At 43.0% G+C, this 21,390-nt stretch overlaps 1 protein-coding gene across 2 annotated transcripts in view; it reads left to right on the top strand.

Moving 5' to 3' along the window:
- Window positions 1-15,458, top strand: part of DGKQ (diacylglycerol kinase theta) — a 93,959-nt gene extending 78,501 nt beyond the window's left edge. For both annotated transcript variants that reach the window (XM_054054584.1, XM_054054585.1), the window contains 4 exons: window positions 3,184-3,330; window positions 4,858-4,969; window positions 6,480-6,632; window positions 7,769-15,458. In XM_054054584.1, the coding sequence (XP_053910559.1) occupies window positions 3,184-3,330; window positions 4,858-4,969; window positions 6,480-6,632; window positions 7,769-7,867 (511 nt within the window). In that variant the 3' untranslated portion in view covers window positions 7,868-15,458. The remainder of the gene's footprint in view (window positions 1-3,183; window positions 3,331-4,857; window positions 4,970-6,479; window positions 6,633-7,768) is intronic.
- Window positions 15,459-21,390: the final 5,932 nt, after the last annotated feature.

Here is a 21,390-nt window from a genome sequence, read left to right as displayed (position 1 = left end):
AAGTTTCAGGTTATGGCAACAGAGATTGCAGGTAGTACACAGAAGAAAGCCGTGTTTTAGTGCTCTTCTGAATCAACTTCTTAGCTGGTAAACATTCTGAAAACTGCTCTCTAGCCTCACTCTGTAGAGTCTGTTTACATGCTCATGACTCCACACCTTCAGTTAGCAGCTGCCCACAGTGCTGTGGTGACTTCCTTGCAGGGAGTTTAGTGCTGAACTTGCATTGCAGGGCACATAGAAATAGTGTATGTTGTGGCAGTGGTGGGTTTTATGTTGTTGAGTCCCAAGCTATGTGTTTATTTCGCAGTATAAAACTTAAGGATCAGGTCATCTGCCTTGATGACCTACATTTCCATGGGATCCTGGAGCACTTTTTAGGGTTGCTTATTACAGAAGAGCGCACATCTTGTTTGTGCTATCCAAAACTGGGAGGAGACTGCTGTTCAGCAGTCTTGTGGATGTAAATTTAGGCAAAGAGAATATTCTTCATGATTCAATGCAAGCTTAGAATTGTTTTAGAAAGATACAGGAGTTTGAAAGTTTTGGGTTTGTGATTTGTTGGTTATGGGCTTTAAAATGCTACAACAGCTACTGTCTACCTCATTTCTTTCTGTCTTGGGTCCTCTGCATGTGAACCTGGTAAAGTTCTTTCCCAGTCAGTAAGATCACACTAATAAAAGCACACAAGCAGATGATAGTTATTGGTCAGAGCTCTTTGCTTTTGCAGTGGTAGCATCCCACCCAGTGGAGGCCTTGTTGAATTGCAGGGCTTGGTAACAAGGCAGTCATTTTGTTTTGCCTGATAGGTTTCTGTGGTGTGTGCCGCAGTTGTGAGAGGTTTGCTATTCAGAGATGTTGTCCAGCTGTCTGTTAATACTCGTGAGAAATTGCAGTTTATGTAAAAAGGCCTGGCATACGCATTTCTTACCTTCATCCCCTTCGAAAAAAAAAGTTCTCCAAACCTGCCTTTCTGAGTGTGCAGCAGTGAGCTCTAATAAAGTCTGGCTTTCTGCAATCGGCTGCTATTGTATCTTCATGACTCTTGAGGACTGGCTTTATTTTGTTTTCATGAAAGCTTGGAGGGCTGTCACTGATGTCTTGCCTCCTCTGGCCACCAGAGGTGATTGATCTAACAGTGTGAGTTGATGCTGTGGTGTCTCCTGAGTCTATGGACACTTGTTTGTAAGGGTAAAGAGTGTTTATTCAATTACCTCTATTAAGGATAGCTACAGGATTGCAACACTTAAAAAACACTTGTTTACTTCATAATCTGTGAAACTGGTTCTATACAGGATCTCCTCTTAATTCTGTCTATTCTGCAATAGTGAAGAATCAATCCAACTTGCTGAATGTCCTTTGGGAAGGGTGGGTGTAGCTTTATGGGTGTAGCCAGTGGGGCATCAGGTAGTATGTGAATGTCAGTAGTACTTGTAGTGCATCTTTTGTAGAAAAACAAACCCAAGGGTGATTCCTGAGCTCTGCACGTCAAATCCCCAAATTCAGAGCAGTAGGGTGTTGCTTCAATATCTGTACTCCAGAGAGCCTTCCAAATAACTTCGGGATGACATAATGATGCAAATGTTGCAACTGAGCTAATGGAAGGGCTCACTGGCTCAGTGAGGATGGATGACCTGCATGTGTCACCCTGCCCTCCTCTCTCATCCACATCAGCGTCATTTACAGCAATTCAGGTCTCACCTAGTACAAACCGTAGTTTCCTTCAGCACAAATAAAGTGCTGGAGACTGCTCCAGGGACAGCTTCCTCCTTCCTGCCTTGCTAATTAGCTGTGGTGAAAACTACTGTCTGCAAAATGTTATCTAACCAAGGGTTTACTTTAGGAGATGTTTATTCTATCTACCACGCGCACAATCTAGTACTACTGATAGGAACTGGCTGACAGCTTCCACTGGCTGGAGTGATAGGACTTACTCTCTGACAGATTTACCCTTCCTTCTGTGACACAGGGTGCTGTGTTAAATGTCGCTGGATTCTGTAGACCTCAGTGGTCCATAAGCATTTCTCAGAAGTCATGAAATTAAGGACTGTGTTTGCAGTTATGCACTGCATCATATTCTTCCAGACCTGGCAGGTTTCCTTCTTCATACAACAAAAATTAATACTTCTTGGGGACATTTAAAGTATTGTTTCCTACTGATGTTCTGTTATTTTCCAATTGTATCTGAATTAGACAAAACCTGTCTTAGCATAGACGCATCTTATTGTCTTCTCTGGAGTAGAAGCATGTGTTAAGCATGTGTTACATGGCGTTAAGCATGGCGTTACATCAGGTACCTTTGGTTCAGTGCTGTTTAGAACTGTTTGCATGTAGGACTAGTCGTTCCCAATGTAATAATTTAAAAAAACTGAACCGTCTCTGAAGAGTTGACTGTAACCCACACACTAAAGTGGCTGTCTTCTCCACTTGAATGTCTACAGCATTTAGACATAGTACTAGAGAGATTTTGCGGAGTTGGATTCCAATGAAACCTGTGTGGTAGTAGGGTCAAATAATGGAAATTTATGCTTTTTATTTTAAGGTTGTCCTGAAGGCCACGCACCCAAAGGTTTCCATTATAGAAGAAAATACTGTATGTGTTTAACAAATGTTTATGTTATTCTAAAATATTTTGACGTTTCTAGGGATACCATAAAATCTTCCTCATCTTTTTTCACTCTAAAATTAGAAATGTTAGATCTCCATCACAGGTTAACGTGACTTAGTGCGTTTTAAGTTCCTACAACTGAGTGTATTTCAAATTAATTAGCAATAAGTAAAGCAAAGACACACAAAAGTTTCTATGCCTAAACATTACATGAGAAAACATTTTAAGATGTTTCATGAAGACTTCTAGGTCTCAATTTAAAATACAGTTTTCCATCCCAGAAGTTTACATTCCAGAAAGGCACTGCATTCAGGCAACACTTTAAGAAGGGGTTATTTTTCTCTGATAAAACTTCACAGATCTCCACATGCCTTGACAGCACAAATCATCTCTTAAGTAAAAGGTATATAAAGTACGAGTTTGTGGGTTATGCTTTGTTTCTGCAGTAATGCTAGAAGAATTTGGAGAGGGTTTCAGTTGAAAATCTCTTTGACCGCAACTGCTAGAGGACAGTACTGGTATGGGGAAGAGTGCTATGCTGGGACTTATTTAGTTACAGGATGCTTGTCTGTTCCTAGGTTTCACAACAAAGGCGTTTACGTGAAAGTTGGACTGCAAAAGATAAGTCATACCAGAAACCTTCACAAAGACATAAAGCTTCAAGTGGACCAGCATGAAGTGGAGTTACCAAGTATAGAAGGACTCATTTTTATTAACATACCCAGGTAAAAATGAGAGGAGACATCCTATGTGGATGCACGTGTGGCTGTACGTGTGGAAATCCTGCTTGGCATTTGAGCATCAAATGTTAAGTGGTTAGATGTCTTAATGCCATTTTGGTATTGTTTTCCTGATCCTTTGAAACTCAACATCTCACTCCACATAAAGTTGTGCTTGTTTTCCCAGTGTAAAGCCCCATATATTTGCTGCTTCTTCTGTGTCCTAACAGTAATTTGGAATGATTTCCTCACCAAAGGTCTTCGGACTTCTTTTGAAGCAGTTTTCTAGGAAACCATCACTTTTTAGGCATGATTGAAGGCTTGTGGCTTTTGTCCACTACAGTTTTTCCCCTCCCCAAACTAATTGAATGGCCCACCAGATTTCTCCATGACTTGTAGGAGGATCAAAGATGATCTACTTGCACACACTTTCTGGCATGCTGGAGACCTGGTGCCTCAGCAGTTCCTGCAGTGAGGGCCAGCCAGTATTCTACTGTCAAACCCTGTCCAAGTCCTACAACCAGCTAGTCAGTATTTGTGGAGTCACTGAAGCTAGCTGAGTAGCTGTGGAAAACCTGCAGTTCAAGTACCTTTTGTGGGGTTGTGGGGCTGCCCTGACATCTGCAGGGAGCTGGAGTACTGCTGTGGAAGAAGGGAAGGCAAATGTGCAGGAAATCTGGCTTCCTTAGATGTGCTTTTGGTAGAGGCAGGTTTTTTGTTTGCACAAAACCAGCAGGTAGGTACTGCTGCCATGCTTTTTTTCTTTAAGTACAGTGTTATATTAAACTACCTGTAGCTGTTTCCATTTTAGTCTGAAAATGTTTCAGCTTTTTATTCAAATATATGTATTTCTGTGTACACATATCTATGTGTACGTGCACACATGCGCTCGTGCACCATTGCACAGGGGGGCTGTGGAGAAAATCACTGTTAATGCTGAGCAGTCAGTGCACTAAAATGATGAGCAAATTATTTGAATAAGGAGGATCAATACTGCACAAAAAGCCATACAGTGTTAAATTGTCAGAAGCGTTTCGAGAGTGTTGAAGTGCAGGAAAACGTGTTTATCTACAAGTGAGTGTGGCTAGGTACAAGAATTAAAACTTGATATGTATTTTAGCTTTCTCTTCAGTAGCTTCCATGAATATTGTCAAGGCCAGTAAGATCTAGGTTTAAGTTTTTAAGTCTTGGAAATTAAGGGTGAGCATAGCTGTAACCTGTATTTCCCAGAAAACTAAAACTCTTTGAAGTTACTTTCTTCTTACCTGCTCTTTTTTCTTTCAAGTGGAAATTCCTTACTTCAGTCCTTTCACTCTTAAAAGATCTGGTCAGAAGTCTTCCAAAATCTGGGGAATGTAATTCCTGCTGTTAGAGTCCAGGAAAGCTGTGTTGTCTCCTGCAGCTGGTCGGGAGCAGAGTGTCTAGTGTTTGGAGTCTGCGTATCATGGAGTCACCCTTGCTGGGTACCAGGCAGGGTGTTCTGTGGGAGACAGCAGGTCTGCAGGCAGTCACTGTGGTTTGCTCTTTATGCAGCTGGGGGTCCGGAGCTGATCTCTGGGGGTCTGAGAGTGATAACCGCTTTGAGAAACCACGTATCGATGATGGCCTGCTGGAAGTTGTTGGTGTGACTGGCGTTGTTCACATGGTAAGTTGGCATCCTAGTAAGAACAGAGGAAACACACATTTTCTCATGCTGGTTTATTTCTATAACAAATGGTGCATTGCAAGTGCGTAGTCCTAAGAAGTATGCATCTCTGTTAAGGTTCTACCATTGCTCATTCAGATACTTCTGCATCGTGCAGAAATAGTTATAGACCATAAACAGAAGTTACAGGCAGCGTTGGCTGTATGTCAATATAGCGTTTCGATGTTAGGAATTCAGCTGCAGCAAGTTCATGGACTGCAGTGCCCTCTCATCGCCTGCTTATTTGCCTGCCCTAAAGATCCCTGTTTAGTTGCCAGGTTGTGACAGTTGGAATGGAAACTGAAGAAACCTGTGGTTGGATACGTAGAAGTAATAGGATTATGAAGAACTTTTTAAAATTGCGTGGGGGAATGCTTCATGACTTAAGCAGGCTTTGAACCAATGCCAGAAACGTACATGTACCCGTATGTATGACATGCAAATACATACATACGTATATTAAGGAATACACTAGCTTTCTCATAATTATAAGTATCGTTGTGTCAAAACTAAATGGTGCATGGGATGAAAACAAGAGTTTATTTTAATTTTACTGAAACATCCACTCCTCACTTAGATCATACATTTGCAAAAAATCTTGTTGTACCTCATGGCAATCAGGGCAGTGATTCCTTCTATGGAGGTGGTCTTACATTTATCTGCCCCATGCTTTCCAGCATCTGGCTCTGAGAATCTGATGCTAGTTGCTCTTAATCCAAGTGGTATGTGAAGCAGATGGTATGATGCCAGTTCTGCAAAGAATATTATGACTCAATTTGTGCAACTTAATACTTTCATGTATTACGTATTTTTACGATGTCCTGCTTTTAGCAGCACAGTCCTGTGGGATGGTGGGTTATTTTTGTCTTTTCTTCATATTTCTTTCATTATCTTAAGAAATCTACTGTTGAAAAAGTATATGTGGTCAGCTAACTAGAGACAAATAATCCCTACAACCACCACAAAGAGAAAGGTGGATGCTCAGCCTTTGGTGTAGGCCAGATTTCCAGTTTTGTAACTCAGTTCTTTCAATGAAGACAAATATAAAACATTCCATTTAAAGAGGTGGTTCGGTAGAGATATTTAATTTTTTTTATGAGGTTGGAAGCAACAAGGAGTGTACTTGTTGGTTTGGAATATGAATGTTAACAAACCCATGCTCTGGTTTTGTGATCTCCTGTTAAGATTTTTACCCCTGTGTGTGGTGTACGTACATGTTCCCTGAGAGAATTTGTAGCAGCAAAGCTCACTTTGTTTCATTTTTTACAGTTAAAACCCAAACATTAGTTGTAGTTGATTATATGTATATGTACTTGAGTGTGTATGTAGATAAGTAAATGGAGTTGAGTTCAGCAAAACTCCCTCTCCCTGTTTGATAAAATGTCTCTACATCCCCCTGGTTTAAATGCAGATAACATTTATGCCCCTTGTTTATTAGGGTGATTGATACCTGGCTTTTACTTCCTAATAGGGTCAAGTCCAAGGTGGTTTTCGATCGGGGATCCGCATAGCCCAAGGCTCATATTTCCGTGTAACACTTCTAAAGCCAATTCCAGTTCAAGTTGATGGAGAGCCCTGGATTCAGGCCCCCGGACAAATTATTATTTCTGCTGCAGGACCAAAGGTATTTGCTCTAGGTTTGTCTTAGCAAGGTGACTTCGTTTCCCCACTGGATATTATCATATTGTCTTGCTTGTCTGTTGTGTTCTGATGCTTAATTTTAAGGGAGCTAGTCGGCACAGTGTGGTGACTGTTGGATAAATACAGAGCAGTTCCTATAGAAGATGGTTTGAGGGCTCTCACCACTGGCTCCGGTGAGGCGTGTGTTTTAAAAAATAGTCCCTGAGCTCCAGGCTAGTGACTTAAGTTTTGCTTCAGTATTGAGACTTCCAGGCAGTATTGCCTGCCCAAAAGCCGATCACAGTGGTGGGGGCCATGGTGGTACCATAGTCCATGAGGTAGGAAGCAGTCTGCTGGCGTTGCTAGTGGAGAGAATGTCTGTCAGAGTGCAGCAAGGGAGAAGATTGCATAATAGAGGAGGAGGGTCCAAGAAAAAGAGAATTTGGAGTATTTGAGGTCTGTTTTTCCTTGAAATCTCAGTGTATGTGTAGAAGGAATAGAGTGTCAGCTACCTAAGACTTTAACTTCTCTGTTGATGTTAAAATTGTGAAATAAACATTTTGTAGTAGTTGACTCTGGTTCACACCAGTCTACACATTCATCTGCACCATTAAGGATGCATTTTTAACTCTCAGAAATCTGTTGCTGCAGGCAGTCTCAGAGAACAAGTAGCCCTCTAGGGGGGCTGCTGAAACAATGGTCTTTGCGGAGGGAAAATAGGTGAAAAAGAGGGTCATACCTCAAATGTTTTAGAACATGTTAGAAGTTGTTCTTTTCCTGAGAGGAAGGGGGGAAAATAGAAAGAGAACAAACCTAACTTGCTCCAATGGGAAATATCACTTTATATCAGGTTAGTGACTAATAGAGTTATCTGTATATATGTGTGTGTATATGAATATATTTACGCACACACACACATGTCCTTATACATAGACATACATGTGTACATATGTTTATGTAAAAAAAACCAACTAATCCTTTAACTTTGTAAGGATAGGTGCTTTGGGCAGTTGTGTGTTTAAATGTTTTTCATTTGTAATTCCAACATTTCATTTGTTTATTAGTTAGCTGCCTTAGATCTGCTTACAGGTGACTACAAATATTTTAATACTCGCTTTCTTTCAAAACTTTCTATTTTAGGTCCATATGTTGAAAAAATCCAAACAGAAACAGAAAAAAACTGGAAGCCTGAGAGAAACGAGAGTGGAGAACATGTCAGTCTCTGAAGGAGGACACTAAGTGCTGAGAAGTGATGCAGCACACCCACTGTAGATACCAGGATGGTTCAGTAAAACCAAGTGCAGAGGAGGGTTGTTTATGAGTGTGCCTTTCATTACATTTCGATAGTACTGGGTTGTACTTCGTCTTTCACAGTGCCTCATCATTACAAATGCCTATTATGTACCACTCGTCTCATCTGAAGTGTTTACTTTGGGTTGCTTTTCTATAAGCCTTTTCCCGTTCTTTCATGTATGTAGAAACTGAGGCCAAACAGAGATTCCAAGATGCTGAGATTTCTGCATCTGCCTTCACAAAGACTCTTCACCTCCTCCCAGCTTCTTCTTAATATCATTCCATACATTAATTTTGTTGCATTATTCCTTGAATGAAAATGTGTTCCCTTAAATTATTGCTCGTGGTAGCCTCCCAGCCTAAAAAAGGCAAAGACATGAGCTGCTGAGAACTCCTTGGATCAGTCCAAATAGCACAGCTGAAACAGTACTGTCGTAAAGAGAAAAATGAAAAACACAGGGGAGATGATTTCTATAAAAGGAGCCCTGTGCATTGGGAGGAAAGAAAGTACTAGAAAAGTTGCATCAAAATGTTTCAGACAGTTTACTTCAACAGTATTTGGACAGTATGAATGACGAGGTAACAGCTTGCATAGCAAGTTATCCACTGCAGCTTAGTTTGTCCTATATTATTTACCCAAAGTCTGTTTTTAAAAGGCATTTGAATTTAAAAGGCATTTGTAATGTGAAAAAAGGAACAAGAATACCGGCGGCAGTATTGCATTATACTAATTATTTTCTGTCACTGAAACCATTATCTTTGACACCAGACTTTGCTTCTTATCTTTACTTGTTCTGTTTCATTGTCACTAATTTCCCACATTTGGACTGTTATTTAACAGCAAGCTCAAAGACTAAAAGAATCATCACTAATGAGGGTAAAGAAAGTACCATTTAGTGTTAAGTAAATTAGCACAGTCATAAGTTAGAGCTGAACTGAAATACAGCGTAGCTTTGCTGAGAAGCCTTACAAGGTACTGAAGCCTGTAGTGTGCATGTAACATGCTGTGGGCTTCAGATAACTGGGGATGCAGTAGCGGTCATGAAAACTCACTCACCTGCTCAGCCTTCTCGAGTTCCTGGTGGATGCTGTTATCGGCTGTGGGCCCAGGGAGACAGTAGCTGTCTTTTCTCACTTGGATGAGTCTGTCCTCTTCTGAGGCTGTTCGTCTGTGAGACCGAGACCACCTCTCAGTGCTTACCCATCTACTAAAGATGTGGGGATCCAGTACTTCTTACACGGCTTCCTGCTAGGGGCTAGCACTACAGCAGATATGCTGGTTCTGTCATACACTGCATAGATCTGCTATCTGTGGCCATAGTTGTGTTGGTCTTCACTCACTTCTCAGCTGGTCTCATCTCACTGTGGTTCTCCTGTGACTGAACCTTTCACTTCAGGTCAGCATCCTACACCAGGGGCTCTCTGAGCCTGTTTGGTGCCACTTGTGTGCATCCACTGCCTGAAGCTGCTTAAGCTGTGTCAACCAGAGCCCGGTTAGCTAGCCACTGGGCTTACCCTGCCCAATATTGCATGATAATAGCAAATTCAGCTATGAATGGCATTAATTTAGTAGTCTAGGGGCAGCTTTGGGAGCATTTCTCTTGCCAGCGTGTCTAGAAAAACATCTCCAGCTGCTTCAGAGGACTTCAAAATACGCAAAAGCCATTCTGTGGTGGAGCCAGTTATGTTCTGAGCCAGTTCTTACTGGGTCTTGTTGATCAGTGTGCACTTTAAGCAGTGTGCTATCTTCAGGAACATCTGATCATTACCTGTGCTTCCTACTTACAAGTGAGATGAGGGTGTGAGTTTGGGTGTTGCAAGACAGTCATTTATAGCGACAGAGTGGTGCAGCTGGAGCTAGAGACAAAACAGACATGCAAAAATGGCAGCATCTCCTTCTGTTCAGTGATTCCTTCCGTTCTTAGTGTTCTGATAGGGAAACATCTGGAGGACCTACTCCTGTCTTCAATGAAGCCTGTTATTAATTGTTTAAATTGTTAGTTTAGCGATATTCTTAAGGTACCACCATGTGGACTACAACTTACCTTTCTATTCAGCATGCAAACCAGACTCATGCTGTGAAGGAGACAGTGTGGATAGCACAAAGCTAAAATCCTCCTCTCCTGATCATTAAACACCAGGTTGTCTCTGCTTCAGAACCTGGGCATGAAGGGTCAGCTGGAGCTCTTCTGGCATCCTGCTACCAGCATTACAAGTAGGGAGAGTAAAGTGATATATTTCAGTGTATGCCCTCTCAAGATGAAGTTCACAAATTAGAAAGGAAATCTGAAATAAATTGATTCTTATAACTGTCCAGAAACCCAGAGAGGCTGCTTTGTGTCCTCGAGGCCACAGAAAGAACTTATGGTCTTCTTTCAAGTTTCTGACTCAGTAATGGAGATGAAAATGTGGCTTTTTGTTACAGAAAACATGCAAAAGCTTTAAGCTTGCTGGTTCTGACCATCTTCTACAGCCCAAGGAAATAAACCTGTTTTACTGTTTTTCCGGACATATATCATTCTGCAGCGTGCATCTGACGCTATTTCACGTTCCTGGCACATTAAGAAGCTGGCTGTCTCTCCCTGTTGCTCAGTATCTGTTATCTGAAATAACATGAAGCTTTCAGGGCCACAGTATTTTAATCAGAAGGCCCCTTACTGTGGCATATCCTACCATAGGGATTTTCCATCACTGGAATGCTGTACAAGCCTGTCTCTGGGGTAGTGTTGTGGTAGCAAGGCGACACAGATGTGTGAGTGTGTTCTCCTTGCAGCTGCTGGAGGGGATACTGGTGGACAAGAAGGCTTTGAGTTTTCTTCTTTCTTTCCCTTTTGTCTTTTGTCAGAAACTGACTCCCACATATTGCTGGAGCAGATGAGTGCCGCACTGGAATGAAAATGTATCTTAAGGAAGCACACTCAGCATTTAGGGACTCTTTGCATCATAAATGATTCTTAGTGTGTTTTGAAGACAAAACAGATTCCTGGGTAGTTGTGATAGGAAAGCTGTAGGGAGAAACTCATTATTTAACCCCTCTATTAAGATGTTCCAGTTTCAGGTACTGCAAAGGCCAGTATATCAAGAGTAGCTGTTTTCTTTGGGCATTTTCATCACGCTGGTATCCAATGAGACCTTGTATTTTCTTTATGTAAAACTTCCTTGAATGGAGGTGATAACTCTGAAGTGAATACAAAACATTTTGACTTAGCATCTCACAAAGCAATGCAGTGTAATTTACAGGGTAGTGGGCAGATTCTCAGCACTGATTCTTCAAGTAAGATTGTACGAGAACCTAGTGGTCACACAGGCAAGTGCTGTAAATACTTCAGTAACTGAAGTGTTGGAGAGAAGGCTCAGTTCTGTCAAGAAAGGTGTTAATGAACATCAGGGACACAGGACCAGGAACTACAATCTAGAGAGAGGAAGGAAATGTAGGTGTGTTGCTGTCCTGAGCACACTCCTTCATCCTCTTTTTCACTGCCCTGCCTTTTTACCGTGCCTGTAAACCATGGCAGGCACAGATAGCATCTCTCTTGCTCAGATAATCCTGACCTCTTACTAGTGTCCTACTAGGCTTTGTCAGCATGGAGAGGGGAGAGAAAGATCCTGAAAATCATGATACATTTCAGATATCACAGTATTGCACATGAGAGGCAGTAGTCAGTTGGTTAAAGTCTGTTTTGATGCGTAAGCATATCACCTCTGTCATGAACTAAAGAGAATCAAAATTAAAAACTCATCCTTGAGATACAGATCCTACTTCAGGAAATTTGTTGCTTTTCTGCCATGGCTTTTATACTTGATTTGTTCAGTTTAAATTGCTTTCGTTGCATAGTTATTTTTAAATGTAACTAGTATTTTGCCAAAAACTTCTTATTTCTATGTATATATGTGTGTATACAGATCTGTGTATGCATACATATGCACAAAACCTTTGAAAACAGGCTGTATTGTATTTCCTTTTGTGGTGCCTACCTGTACAGCTTTCACTGTATTAACAACACTCTAGTAGAACTCACTTTTGGATCTTTCTGTCATCAGTTTTGGACAGGAGGCAGAGCTTGCTTTCTTACTGGTCCCAATGAGGTTCCCAGCACATATTTCTAAGCAACATGTGCTTTTCAACAAGACAGAATGGCAATATAGTGAAAGCACAGCTGTGTTTAGATTACAGTTTCTGCATGTGTACAGTTTGAGCTTCTCTTAATCATTCTAGATTTTAATCAAGTTTTTGTGTGTCTAAAATTAATGGCAATGGCTTTTATAGCATTTTAAAAACTAGAAGAAGCTGTAGCACAGTCCACTGTGAGCCTTAAATAAGAAGCAAAGCTAAATGAACTGTTATAGACAACTGTTCATTAATCTCCACAGTTACTCTCTTCTAAGTATTGTACTGATTGCATTTCTTCAAAGAGCAAATCATGTACTTGTTTCGAATACCAGCTGTTTGGGATCGCTAAGCACGTGTGCATGCACACTGCTCTGCAGCACAGTCTGCTGGTATATAGATGTGTCATTATCAAATGAAGCCTCGTTTTTGGGGATGAGAAGGTAAGAGGAGCTGTTGTGGCACTGAAAAAGGACTTGCATTGAAGGCACAACACGTGTAGCTGCATAGGTGTTCTGTAACGTACTGATCATGCAAGCGGGTATGCCGTGTGTGGCACAGGCGCCAGTCCATGCTCCGGCACTGAAACTGGGGCACAGGGAGGTTGGAGTTGTGCGCTTGAGATGCCTGACAGTATTCTTTTAGCCTGCGCCTCATACCTCTTCCTTAAAACCTCCGTAGTAACTGTGCATTTTCTTTTTCGCTAGGCTGCCTTCCTGCCTTCACGCCGAAACTGGTAACAAAGGCACCAGTGTGTGGTTGTGAATGCATGTGGAGGGCAGGGGAATGGAGATCCTGCTTTAAAACACCTCTCCGGCTGTTGGGCTTAGACTGTTCATTAATTTCTATTTTAGCTTCCACTTCAGCCCTTTAACAGCGATGCAGCAAAGACTCAGCAACTACTGAACTACCTTGGATTTGTGGTGACAGCAAGGCCTCATTTTCAGGCTTTGATGTTTTATGCATCAGTATGTGTACCAGTTCATACACTTTTTGCACTTAACATGAAATACAGGTTAGATAGGCTGAGGGGGTGGCAAAATTGCAGTGTTTGTACTTTTTTGTAAATATGGGGATGATTCTACAGATACAAAGATGCACTTTCAGGTAATGATGAAAACAAGTTTGTAGAATGCAACTGTTGAGGAGTTTCTCTGACTGCAGCGTTCCTTGATCCGCATCCATCTCTAATACTGCGTTCTCCTTGAAAGCTTGCTTGGGAATGAGAGATGGTATCTTGCTCCCTTTGCAGTTTGCATTTATAGCTCACTGACTGAAAGTTTATATGTATATTTGTAAACAATTACAAATTGGCTGCTATTCTAAGATTTAGGTTTATTAAACTGATTTAATAGTCCATAAAGGTAATGTTAAAGTTGTATTTATAATGTCAACATTTACTGATTTGACACTTGGCTTGTAGGAGAGATCCAGCTCAAAGCCTTTTTTCCTTATGCTATTTTAATGTATTTTTTTAAGTCTAGCCATTGTATGTGCGGAACGCAGTGAAATGAATGCAAATTATGATTCCTAACCTGCAGTTGGACCAGCATTTTAAATGTTTACAGGACAGTGACTATTGATTGTAAACCCTTACATTTCAGTTGAAATAGTGCACTCCTTCCCTGTTTTGGAAGCATCGTTTCTGCTTCCCATGACAATTAATGAAATAGTTGCCTTCTGGTTTAGATTCCTGGTTATGTCCCTTTGTAGAGGTTTAAGTGTGGACTATGACTTTTCTGCCAAGGACTCACAGGACAGAATTTCTACTGATAGAAGTGTTGTATTGAATGTGTTTTCCAAAACATTGACTATTTTTTGTGAAGATAATTTATGAGAATGTTTTGTAAGCAGATCAGTGTTATTGAAAAAGTTGGTCTGAATTCTAGAGATAAATGTGTGTATTAAAGATGTATCCAAAGCAAAATCTTTTTTAATAGGGCGCTGTTACTGGTGTAGTTATCCCACTGAGCTCTCCTAGCACACACCCATTTAACAAGTCACTGTGCATAGCCAAGTGTGTTATTTAGGAGATGACCAGATTTCAGATGTGGCTTCGTTTATGTTGTGTGTATCCCATGTTACACCTCTGGCAGCGACTCCTAATATGCACATCAGCTGTAGAAGGCACAGTTTTTCCCCCGAACAAATCGCTGCAGGTGAAGGAGCAGAGAGCCCGCCCTTGTGTGTGACTGCAGGAGTGCCACAGGTGTGGTGCCTGTTTGGCTCTTGGAGTCCTCTCTCACTGTCTGCAGAGTGGGCCACACGTCATCCTTTTGCTCTCTGAAGGAAGGAAGATGCAAATCAGTATGTGCCTGTGTAAAACATTTAACAGCTTGCCTCACCACGGCATCCCTTTGTGCTGCTGATCTTGCCAAACTGGGTAGCAAGAGGTGCTTGAAGAATTACTGAGTATTTATTGTGTAATTTTAGGTGCTTATAAAACCTTCACTGCTATTTTAAAGCAAAATTCTGGGGATTTGTAGCATAGCAATAGCTGTATAACTCCAGCTTTCCGAACACGCCAAAAGCAAGTTATCCTTGGGATAGTTAGTTAGCAATGGTGTAGATAGTAGCAATCAATACCTTGAAGCTGTAAGTTCTGATTATTGGAAGGGAGCATATCTGCTCTGAATGCAAAGCATCACAGAGTTTGTAATTCACTATAGATTTCAGCATCCCTCCTACCTATGAACCACCTATGACGTCTTAACTCTTCTCAAAATATGGCTTAACTATTGCTTAAATAACTGTGTTTTTCACCCCTGGTTATTTATATCGTAGAGCTTCAAGCAGTTTTACAGATGTTATTTTAATATCAAGATAGTGTAATGTGTCTCATAGCATTTCTTGTGAATGTTCTAATAATTGGTATTAAATCATCTTGGCCCAACAAGCCAAGGTAAGCTGACCACTGAACAGCTCAGTTATTGTCTAGTGCTTATTCTCTGTGCAGCTGCCTAATAACTGTCAGGAAAAAAAAAAAAGCGTAAGTATAAGTATTAAAGTGGTTGAAAGCTGTTTCCACATTGTGTGCCTCAAACCAGTAATCACATGTTTACTTGTGGATTGGTCTCAGAAATAGGCTTTTAATGATGTAACTTGTTTCTCAGTGTCCACCTTGCAAACGAGACACGTCACTATGCTGTGGTAACTTGTCTTCAAGTAACGTACCTAGTGTACTAATTGGTTTTAAAAAAGTAATTTATAAAAGATTGACTTTTCTTTTATATTTAAACATCTGTTTGTCCTTGGGTTATGTTCTTAGAACAATTCTGTATATATTTTGCAATATGTGTTGTGTGTTTAATTTGATTGTACATTTTGCACTGATTTGAAATTCTGTATTCTAAGTATTATTGACAAGTTCCAGAGATCTGTAACTAGAATTTGTCTGAAAAATACAACATCTCTTCTACCCTTGATGATTGTGGAGTAGTCATGCTTTGAAAATAATGAAATACGCTTCTGCAGAGACAGGCGTGCTTCGTTTCAGCCAGCAGTACTTTTATAGTCATGCTGTAGCCTTGCAGTTTGAAATATGGTTGTGCTCCAGAAGAGGGTGGCTGTGTTGTAGCAGTGTTATTTTGCAGGTTTTAGTTTCTAAGATGACACTAATGTTTGACCCCTCCAGCACTCAGGAACTTCTAGAACCCTTATTTCTGTGGGTAGCACTTAACTGTAACTGGTTAACACTTTCTGCAATAGCACCGTAGCATGTTAAGCTTTTTTGTTTTGTGAGTAACTTTAATGATGATCTGGGCTTTCAAAGGTACAATGTACCTTTTCAAATGTACAAATTGTACAAACTTTTGTACAATTGCTCATGCTGACGCTGTTTTCACTCCTCTAGAAACAGATGAGTTGGTGTTTCCACATGGTGGCAAACAGGCCCTTGCATAGCCCTGCTGTGCAGAGTGGTCCTGGCCCGCACAACCCAAGGTCTGGACCTCAGGGACCTTGGCTTAGAAGGTGTCACTGGGGCAAGAAGAAGGGCAGTCCAGGGAGCAGAGCCCAGCTGCAAACTGCCCACCCTTCCCTGGAGGTCAAGACCGATCAGCTCCTGGCTTGTCTCTTGTGCCAGATGAGGTCCATCCACTTGACACCTTCACTTAGAGTGTCCCTGCTGCAGTAACCTTTCCTCTGGCATGGAGCAATTATTTCTCCCCACTCTATTCAACAATCAGTTGCAGAACAGAGGAGGGCTTGGTTCTCCCGTAGCCTCTCCGGATAAACCTTACTGTTCCTTGCTGGGCTGCAAATCAGCAAGCCCTGAAGCAGTTACAACCACATTTTAGAAGCATGTGTAGAAAAACTACTTTTCTAGGAAAAGGGGGAAAGCAAACAAAATGTTGACCTTCATGGGGGTGGGGAGCGGGGAGAGACAAAACACCCAAACCTGAACTGTTTGTGATCTAACCAAGCTTTGTGCCTACAAACTTGCCTTAAAAATGGGAGGGTGGGTGGTAGGAAATTACCCTTTCTCTGTTAACTGGGGAAAGCAAAGTAGCTATTTCCACTCATTCTTTCTTCAGGTCCTAGTGGTGGGGCACACTCAAACATAACTGCTGTTCAGGTTGCATGCACTTCTTTCCAATTTTCAAGTGTTGCATCTCAGCACCTGTCTGGAATGCACAATTACAGGAGCCAGACAGGCTGTCCAGTGGGTAAAACCTGGAGAACCTGTGAAATCCCTGTAGGTGCTCATTGCAGTGAAGTCCTTCCAAATTCTGCAGGTGGTCTCACTGTACACCTTTGTGAGGCAACAGCATAAAGCGAACTTGGTGAACTTTGTTTTCTAGGAAGCGTGACCACAAAATTTATCCTTGTACATAGCCCTGAAAAAAGAAAGGGAGTATAATCTAATTCTCCAGTAACTAGGGAGAAGCAGGCAGTGATGAATACATTATCCTCATCCTTAACAGAGCACAGCTGGAGGCTCTGGTGTCACACCTGACAGACACCATGAAGCTGTGGGCATGACACCCCAACCCACCCACAAGACAGACCCAGCATATGTTCACTGTGGAAGTGCCATGTGGGGCTTCTTGTAAAGTTGCTCAGTGTGCGTAAAAGCTCATCCTCAGTCCTAACTGCGTGCAGAGAGGCCTCAAAACCTTTACCCAAGCACACACGAGAGTGCTGTGGCTGCCAAAGGGAAAGGGGGGCGGGTGTGTGAAGTAATGAAATGTGAGTGAAAATGATTCAGAAATTCACTGTTAGAGGGATTTGAGGGGCAAGGTAGTATTTGAGTATGCAGAGGGTTGAATCCCTTGTTCACATGCATGGAGTACACCTGGAATGGCTTGTGGGCAGGAGTGCCGAGTCAAGTTATCTGCCATTTCAGAGTAAGGCTTTGTAGAGTTCAATACAGATCTAGGAACTCTGGTGCTTCCGAGATGCCATGATGTTCTGCCTGTATTGATGATGATCTGCAGAGAAACCTACCCCTGTTCTCCTCTGAGCTGGGAGAACAGCAAGGATATGGTTTGCAGGCAGAGTGCATAGTTCCAGCAGTCCCTCCTTTCCTGACGATGTATGGTTATGCCTTGCAAACTGGCCGTGCCACATTCCCATCAAGGGAACTGGTGTCTGGGAATGGGAAAGGTAGTTTGGCCATGATAAATCCCAGTTTGACTTTCAAGTGGATTTGGTCACTAGTTAGACAAATACACTTTGAGGTATATATAGTTACACAAAAAACTACTGTACAAAACAGATACTTTCTTGTTGCCGACTACTGGTAGCAGTAGGTAAGTACTGGTAGCACAGGGGACTGACTCCTGCTGGGGCTGAATAACCAGATGCTGGAATGCACGGTGGCAGTGACTGCATTCCCTCATTCCCAGAAGGCGCTGCTGCAAATGGGTCAGTGCAGACAGCAACGCCTTTGCAGGCACCCATGTAGAGGCCGGCAGTATCGACACGCGTAATAAACACTGACCAACCCCATTCCTTCTCACCACCCAGCGGGGCTCAGGAGCCTGTTCACTCAACACAAGGCCCTTGTAATAAGAGAGGGTCAGGGTGGGTGTCAGAAAAAAAACCCAAAGAAACCGCACACGGACAGTGCCTCACCCCAGACCACGGAACGGGGCAAAGACAAGCTCTGTCACCTGCAGGGCTTCTGCCAACCTGTGCTGTGATTGCTAGGCCACTGTCACAGGCAAGGGCTGGCACCACTCCTGGTGGTCCCTGAGCCTGTGCTGGCTACCAGTGGGGCTGGTGTGAGCCCAGGATTTCTGAGGATGCTGTTCACTCCTCCAATCACTTACACGCTGTTTTCAGGTCAGGACCTCCGGGCTCAAAACAGCTTTCCCTCCTGCTATTCCAAAAGCACGTGCAACTACAGCAGCTCTGGGACACAAACCATCCCCAGCAGCAAGGACATCAGCCATCAATCTTGCCAGTCCTACTTCAAATTGGCCAATTTTAAATAAATCAATCCAGCCACATGAGCCACTATGCAACCTTACATCAAAGGTCCTGCTCCCACATCTCTGTCACAACTGGGTGGCTTGGTTTCCTCTGCTGCAGCAGCCTTCTCTACAAAACACAGAGTTTTTGTAGTAAGAGCTGGTAGTAAGTCTCCTAGGCTCTCAGTCTCACAAACCACAGTCCCCACAGCTGCACCCAGACATCCTCTGTCCGAACAAAACTTCCTCATGCTGAGAGCGCTGCTTGACAGAGTCTCAGCACATCTGCAAAGAAGGTGTGGAAACAGTCCTCAGTAATGAAACACCAGGACTAAAGATCCTCCACCAGCCCCGCTGCAGTAGAGGAGACCGCTTCAGTTGACCGGAGACACATTTTACTCTGTACTCTTCCAATTCAGCTTTCCAGCCTTTGGTTCCTGCTGGTATCTCCATCCTTCTCCCAACTCCTCATCAGCCATTCCCCTCCCAGGACTCCTCGTCACTCCTGTGTCACTGCTCTGCACAATGACTTGAAATTTGCTCTCCTCTAGATACATTTAACGGGTTTTTCAGGCTAGTTTGGGTTATAAGTGAACATTGTGTAGAACTTTTTCAATCTCTAAATTTTGTAACTGTGGTGTCGGAAGCTGTGGTCATAAACCGCAGCCTGCTAAAACCTGTGCAAAGTCTCAGTTATATCTGCCCGACAGAAGGAGCTGATTCAGTTTGTGTTTATTACAAATATCCTCTCAGGCGTCTGCCAAGCTTTGTGCCGAGTGCTGGCACAAAATGAAGCCATGTCATTGAATCACCACCCTACTAAAGCAGGGAGGCCTTAGTTCTGGCAGTTCTGTTTTATATAGAAACAAGACCATTTGCTGCTGGGCACAGCTTTAGGATTTTACTGTCTAGTTAGCCACACTCATTGCCTAACTGGAGGCTGCTGCCCTCTTGCTTTCTGAGTGAGGATAGTAAAACCTTCCACAGAATTAGGAAAGGCTTTCAGGAAGCCCTGCCCAGCCACGGGATGTGCTACGCTGCGTTAAAAATTATTGTAAGAGAAACGGTGTACTGTAGCTACGCAAAGATGCTTATGCTATAGCAGGTTTGTCCATGGAGAAAAAAAGTGTGTTCTGCATTTTCTTAAGTCATCCTCCTCCGAAACTGCTGTCAGTTTGGGGAGGAAGAAAAAAGGCAGTAAAGTGAGGTGCTGAGGGCACAGGTTTCTGAGACTGCTCTCTCAGTGTCTCCAGAACTTTCTTTGTATTCTCCGTGGTGCTTGTTTCCATCCCTGCCACGGGGTACATCCCCGCGCCAGGACATGTCTATGAGCCCAGACATTCACCACCTGTGCTGGGAGCTGCGGTGCGGCCACGCCATGCTGCAGTGTGGAGAGCGTGGGCTGGCCAGCTTCTGCCAATTCCACCCCAACGAGAAAGCTGGGCTAGGGCTGTGCATTGTTGGAGACAGAAAGCTGAGCCTTTTCCTGCAGTAGCGTCCCCACAGGCTCCTGCTTTGTCCTGCCCCTGCCAAGGATTCTCACTGCTGAGGAGTGCATCACTGCTTTGTCTTACTGGGCCTCATTGGTGTACCAGAGATAATAAATAATGGTCAGTTGTGGGACATGTTAGATATATAAACAAATTATATATATATATATATATATATATATATATACAGGGTGAAAGTATTGTACACTCAGATTTTGAAGTAGTGAATTAGCTTTAGCAATAACCTTTAGCCAGCTTGCTGTGAGAAAGTACGTGACTGTTTGTACTTAACTAGAGCACTTAACTGCTTACAAGACCTTGAAGCAGAGCCCAAGGAGCATGAGTAGCCAGGTAAGGTGGTATAAATAACTTTGTAGTTGTTAAGGAGATAAGTCATGGTGTTGTAATCACTGTTAGCATGGGACAAACAAACTGGCACTTAGCTGCTTGAGTACTGGCCACGCCACGGGTGGGTGATGACACTAACCCTTTTCCAGTCTTGAAAGGAAGATAAAAGGAACCAGGCCAGACCGGTAGGTGTGGAGAAGGACTACATGCATGCCTCTTACCAGTGGACACCCTAAAGGTGCTGTACCTATCAACACTGACCATCTGAGCACCATGCTCCATCTCCTTCTCCTGCTCAGTGAATGATACCAATACACAAGTCAGTAATCTGATAAGTTTTTTTGTAGCCTGGTGTAATAGGTTATTTGAACAATAAAACATATTTGATTGAACATTGATTTAGTGGTCTTGTCTTTGTGCACTGGGATCCATAGACGAACCTAATACAATAGGACAGTAAGGTGGTCCATCCTGGGAGGAGCCACAGGAGGGTGTGGGGTGCTGCCCTGAAGGTGCTGTTCCCCTCTGGAGAGGGGCATACATGCTGCGGAAGCATCGGCAATCTGTGGCCCACCCATCCCCAGCTGTCCCACAGAGGAAGGGACCAAGTCCCTTGGCATGTGAAGTCTGAAACTTGCCTGCAAAGGGAAACAGGGCAGCCCGAGGCATGCCTCAGCAGCAAGGCAGCATGATGCTGGGCTTGGGGTGAGCTGAGGGAACAGTGCTTAGGTATCCCACAGCACAAGGAGAGAAGATCTAAGCACAGCTCCAGGGCCAGGTCTCAGTGTGTGAGAGTGGGAGCAGCCTCGGCTGCAAAGTTGTACATGCCTTGAAGAGCAAGACTCACATCTTTCCCATTCAAGTAGGAGCCTGAAATTCACAGCTCAGCATGGCTGAAGGCCAGGACCCATGGCACCCTGCACAGGGTCATGGTGATGGACAACAATGGCATAAGCCCAAACAAGACACCATTGGCCTTGCCTTGGAGGGAGTAAAGCCCTCAACAACCTGAAGACCAGACCCCTGGGTGCAAAGGCATTCAGAAGCTGGTGGTTGCAGAGTCTGAGGCTTGGTCCCACGGTGCCTGGCTCAAGCGGGACCTGAGGT

The sequence above is a fragment of the Cuculus canorus genome, chromosome Z (assembly GCF_017976375.1).
Source record: "Cuculus canorus isolate bCucCan1 chromosome Z, bCucCan1.pri, whole genome shotgun sequence".
Taxonomy (NCBI): domain Eukaryota; kingdom Metazoa; phylum Chordata; class Aves; order Cuculiformes; family Cuculidae; genus Cuculus; species Cuculus canorus.
The sequence above is the reverse complement of the archived record's forward strand: the minus strand, read 5'-3'. Positions and strand labels throughout refer to the sequence as shown.